Below are 4,861 nucleotides of genomic sequence, written 5' to 3'. Positions count from 1 at the left end.
GACACAGGGTCTTCTGTTGGGTGCCTGCAGGCGGCAAGTGCAATTTCATTAGGATTCGTCTCTAAATCCAAATGAGGTAGCGGAAGAGAGACGCAACCTCCTTTGTGTTTAACACAAACTATGGCATTAACATTTTTAATTAAAATAATTGCATACCTTTTCCATTGGTTGCGTAATGGACTAACATTTTGCCCCGTTAAATAGGTGCGAAGAGAGTAGAATCAGCATCGGAACTTTTGCGATTGATTAGCATAGTTTTCTCGAAGTGCAGGGCATAGTCGGTGGAACATATTGTCGCCATTCTGCCTTCCGTTACTAGCTGGGGGCAACTTAAAAACTCAGTTGTGATCTCTGTCATTCGAAAGAGAAAATGGTGCTCAGTACTGCAGTTGAGTCTGAAGACTCAGTCCAGTCCTGCATGTTTGCTTCTCGTTATATGCAATCCTCGTTACCAAGGTATGGTTTTTTCAAGCTACACAGAGTCCATTGGAGTAAGCTGCATTGAAATGGTTAGTTGTTGGTTTTAAATAATTTTTTTTGTGGGAAATTGAGAGGATGATTATACATGTTAGTTAGACTGTATTTTTTAGGAAATTCGTCTGAGAATTGGAAAAAACGACTAATTTAAGCTGTAACTAATTTGCTTATTATGTCTCCCTGCTGTTTGAGATATTACTACAGATGGGTGTTCAGAACTAAGAGTTATGATGGATCTGAAATGTGCATACAATCAGTTGTTACTGTTAATGTCGGTGTTTTTTTTGGGTAGTATGTTTTGATATGGTTCATGTTCTGTGTGCAGGTTCCGATTGCCAGAAAGGTCTATTCCTAAGGATGCTGCCTACCAGATCATTAATGATGAATTGATGTTGGATGGGAATCCTAGACTGAATCTGGCTTCTTTTGTCACTACCTGGATGGAGCCTGAATGTGATAAGCTTATGATGTCTGCCATCAATAAAAATTATGTAGACATGGATGAATACCCTGTCACTACAGATTTGCAGGTTAGCAGATCGAATCGTCATGTCGCCAACAAGATTAATATAATTTATAGCACTGGATATCATTTTCTCCTAAAATTCAAATGTGTTGCTCATGTTGTGAAACTGGTGTGACAGAATCGATGTGTGAATATGATAGCTCGCTTGTTCCATGCCGAAGTGGAGGATGAAGTTCAGGCTGTTGGCGTTGCAACAGTGGGATCCTCTGAAGCCATCATGCTGGCAGGTCTGGCATTTAAACGCAAATGGCAGAACAAGATGAAGGCACAGGGGAAGCCCTGTGATAAACCCAACATTGTTACTGGTTCCAATGTTCAGGTAAATTGATTAACAACATCACGCCTGGTAATAACTTTTAACTTTAATTGTTGACTTTTAGTTGAAGATCTGATTGTGCCCTCATTGACCATGATGACTTCTGGTAAATCAGGTTTGCTGGGAAAAATTTGCCAGATATTTTGAAGTAGAGTTAAAGGAAGTTAAACTGACGGAAGACTATTATGTAATGGATCCCAAGAAGGCTGTGGAAATGGTAGATGAGAATACCATCTGTGTGTGTGCCATTCTGGGCTCCACTTACAATGGAGAATTCGAAGATGTTAAGATGCTCAATGACTTATTGTTGAAGAAAAATAAAGAAACTGGGTGAGTTTGAGTTCTTATAAGTGTGATTTTGTTATACATTAATATTTCTAAATAGCAATAGAGTGCATCAATGTTAGGATTAGGAAATATTAAGCGAAGTTTCAGTGTCTAAAGATATTGTTGCTGGGAATTTATTAGTCATGAGGATCAATTAACATGGAGCCTTTCTGCCATTAAATAGGTCTTTCCACATGAATATTATAGGCAAAAATCACTAGTAACTTGACCAGGTCAAGTTTACCCTAACAACTAACATTTCCCTTTAAATTCTCATGGGAGAGCTCACATCCTCCTCAAGTTAGGATACCAGTGCCCCTGCCACCATAGTATCTATCCAAGTGGTTCATTCCACTTAAACTCTCACGTGAGATCCCACATTCCCCCTCATTCCCCCTCAAGTTAGGATACCAGTGCACCTGCCACCCTGGTACCTATCTAAGTGGTCCATTCCACCACTTGATGTCTCCATGCACCACTGCACTACATGTATGCTTGATCAAAAGTCTTAAGGCCTTACAACAATCCATGCTCCTGTGCAACATGTATGCCTAACAACAAGTCTTACAACTTCTTGGGGAATACACCTTATCTTGGAACAAAACCTTTAGGGTGTTCACATAATACTAGCGTTATCACGCTGCCACTACCATCACATGCTGGTTATTTCACTACCCTGAAACCATTGACTCTATCTTCGATTTCTTGTCCATAAACTTGCTCTCTCTTCTACATCTCTAGCTTTGTTGATCCATATCTTGACTTGGCCTTTCTTGCTACTTGCCTCCTTACATAAATATCAATCACTTTCATCATGAACTCACCCACCTCGCTCTGAGATAAGTTGTTAGGATCACGAAACATGGAGAGAAGTTGTGGTATCATTAGGGATCCCACTGGTCACCAGGATCAATTAATATAGAGTCTTTCCCCCTTTAAATAGGCCTTTCCACATGAATACTATAGACAATACCATATGTTTTCACAAACCTAAAGTCTGAAAATCACTAGTAACTTGACCAAGTCAAATTTACCCCAACAATATTATCATGCAAAAAACCACAAAACCACAAGGTTCTGGTTTAGAGTGATCTAGTCATCAAACCTATAAAAGTCTGTTTTAGGGTTCTGTTGTTGGTAACCAAATTGGGAATTTTTTTAATATGCTTTTGCAGGTGGGATACTCCTATACACGTGGATGCTGCAAGTGGAGGATTCATTGCACCTTTTATATATCCTGATTTGGAATGGGACTTCCGTTTACCACTGGTGAGAAGCATCAATGTGAGTGGGCACAAATATGGACTTGTATATGCTGGGGTTGGCTGGGTGGTTTGGAGAAGCAAGCAAGACTTGCCTGAAGACCTCATTTTCCACATTAATTATTTAGGAACTGATCAGCCCACATTCACTCTCAATTTCTCCAAAGGTGGTTATTCTCTGGACACCAATATATTTCTCTCAAAACCTGGCTTTGGCTCCTCAGTAACATATGCTTAAATCCTCCAAAAACAGAGCTTTAAGGTTTAACCGTTTTCTTGGTGGTATGCTGACAGGGGCAAGTCAGATTATTGGGCAGTACTACCAACTCATTCGCCTTGGTTTCGAGGTCGAATCTCACTCACTCCCTATGATCATCATTTTCTTTGGCATCACTGAAGTAAATTGAGTTAAAATTTTTGTGTGATGATGCAGGGATACAAATTGGTTATGGAAAATTGCAGAGCGAATGCCAGATATCTGACACAAATCCTGGAAAAGACTGGACGTTTCAAAATTCTGTCGAAAGACATGGGCGTGCCTGTGGTTGCATTCTCGCTCAAGGACAAGAGCCTGGGACACGATGAATACGAGATCTCCGATCATCTGAGGAAGTTCGGGTGGGTTGTTCCTGCTTATACAATGGCTCCCGATGCTCAGAATGTCTTGCTGTTGCGCGTTGTTGTTAGGGAGGACTTCAGTAGAAGTCTGGCGGAGCGACTGGCTCAGAATATTGAGCAGGTTTTGCAGGATTTAGAAGCTGCTCATCCTCAAATCACCCCAAAAGTGAAGGAGATCTTGATAACAGAAGATGGGCCGAATGCTCAGGTGGGGGCGAAGGAAAATTCTAAAAAGACTCATGACAAGAGAAGACGGGGACGCCAGGCTCGCCATCCTGATTCCGTGGACAAAACAAAGGGCATTTGTTAAATCTCTATGTTGGCTGGTCTTTTCGTTCTGGGTTTACTTACTGAAATAAAGTTTTAAATCATTTATTCAAGAAAAATGCGTAATTGTGGCGTGACCGAATAATTATGTGTCGAAGACGGGAAGAAGACCAGAAATTGTGTGAGTGCGCAAAATTTCTCCACTGGAGAGGTCCCACCAAGATTTGAACCTGGGTTACTGGTTCAGCCAACAATGCCCCTTTCACTGGACCTTGGGACCTTTATGTTTGATTTGTTCCAGAAACGCATTAGCTGGATAATTCGTTAAAAAGATATTCAGGAAAATGGAAAATAGTTGTTGAACTTGTAACATTGAAAATATTACTCATAATCGTTGCTTACCAGATTAGGTTGACTCGTTAAAATAAGTTCTCGTTTCATATCGCGTATATTTGTATTTGTATTTGTAGATTGAGGTGGAAGTAAGATGAACATACAAATTTATCAAAAAGTTTTTCGAATTAGGTAGAGTATAGGTGGGGATCAGTTTTAATGTTGGATGGTAAAATGATTTGTCCACAAATAGGATGTTATCATCAAGATTGTTTGAAGCTGGTTTGAGCCTGAGCTTATATGCTTTTTGAATGGTTTAATTCCTCCCAAAGTAGCTCCCATCCTCAACCCTCCATCAAAATTGAAACTAGTGAAGACTAACCCACAAACTCATCAAAATTAGTATGTAATAACTTAAAACGATTAGACATTGTTACATAAATAAATGAAATAAATAAAAAACATACCAAATTACCATAAGAAAAACTTTCTAATTAAAAAAAAGGAAAGCCAGATAAATGATAACAATATCAATAAATACATGTGAAATCATAGTAATATAGGATGAAAGAAAATTTTAGAAGATAAAAGATATTAATAGAGGAGTACAAGCCTAAAATCCTTTGAAGCATGGCTTTGATTATACAATAGTAGCAATTTTTGTGGAAGAGGTGTATGATTATTTTAAGAAGTTACTTTTAGAGGTGAGAATAAAGTAGTTTTCGTTATAAATTT

At 39.0% G+C, this 4,861-nt stretch overlaps 1 protein-coding gene across 1 annotated transcript; it reads left to right on the top strand.

Moving 5' to 3' along the window:
- The first annotated feature begins 217 nt into the window (after positions 1-217).
- On the top strand, positions 218-4,326 carry LOC149149239 (glutamate decarboxylase-like). The gene is made up of 7 exons (XM_089441589.1): positions 218-456; positions 803-1,007; positions 1,122-1,322; positions 1,435-1,649; positions 2,822-3,075; positions 3,203-3,255; positions 3,342-4,326. The coding sequence occupies exons 1-7, from the start codon at positions 371-373 to the stop codon at positions 3,834-3,836; spliced, it is 1,509 nt and encodes a 502-aa protein (XP_089297715.1). The 5' UTR covers positions 218-370; the 3' UTR covers positions 3,837-4,326.
- The last annotated feature ends 535 nt before the right edge of the window (positions 4,327-4,861 follow it).

Source organism: Pinus tabuliformis, chromosome 9 (genome assembly GCF_031772625.1).
Source record: "Pinus tabuliformis cultivar Carrire ecotype Pingquan chromosome 9, CPIR1, whole genome shotgun sequence".
Lineage (NCBI taxonomy): Eukaryota > Viridiplantae > Streptophyta > Pinopsida > Pinales > Pinaceae > Pinus > Pinus tabuliformis.
The sequence above is the reverse complement of the archived record's forward strand: the minus strand, read 5'-3'. Positions and strand labels throughout refer to the sequence as shown.

Bases quoted from the DNA above. Each gene is read 5' to 3' on its own strand.
- LOC149149239 (XM_089441589.1), top strand. From the start codon at position 371: ATGGTGCTCAGTACTGCAGTTGAGTCTGAAGACTCAGTCCAGTCCTGC. The intron at 1,008-1,121 runs GTTAGCAGATCG...CTGGTGTGACAG, and splicing joins CTGTCACTACAGATTTGCAG to AATCGATGTGTGAATATGAT. The intron at 3,256-3,341 runs GTCGAATCTCAC...GTGATGATGCAG, and splicing joins TCATTCGCCTTGGTTTCGAG to GGATACAAATTGGTTATGGA.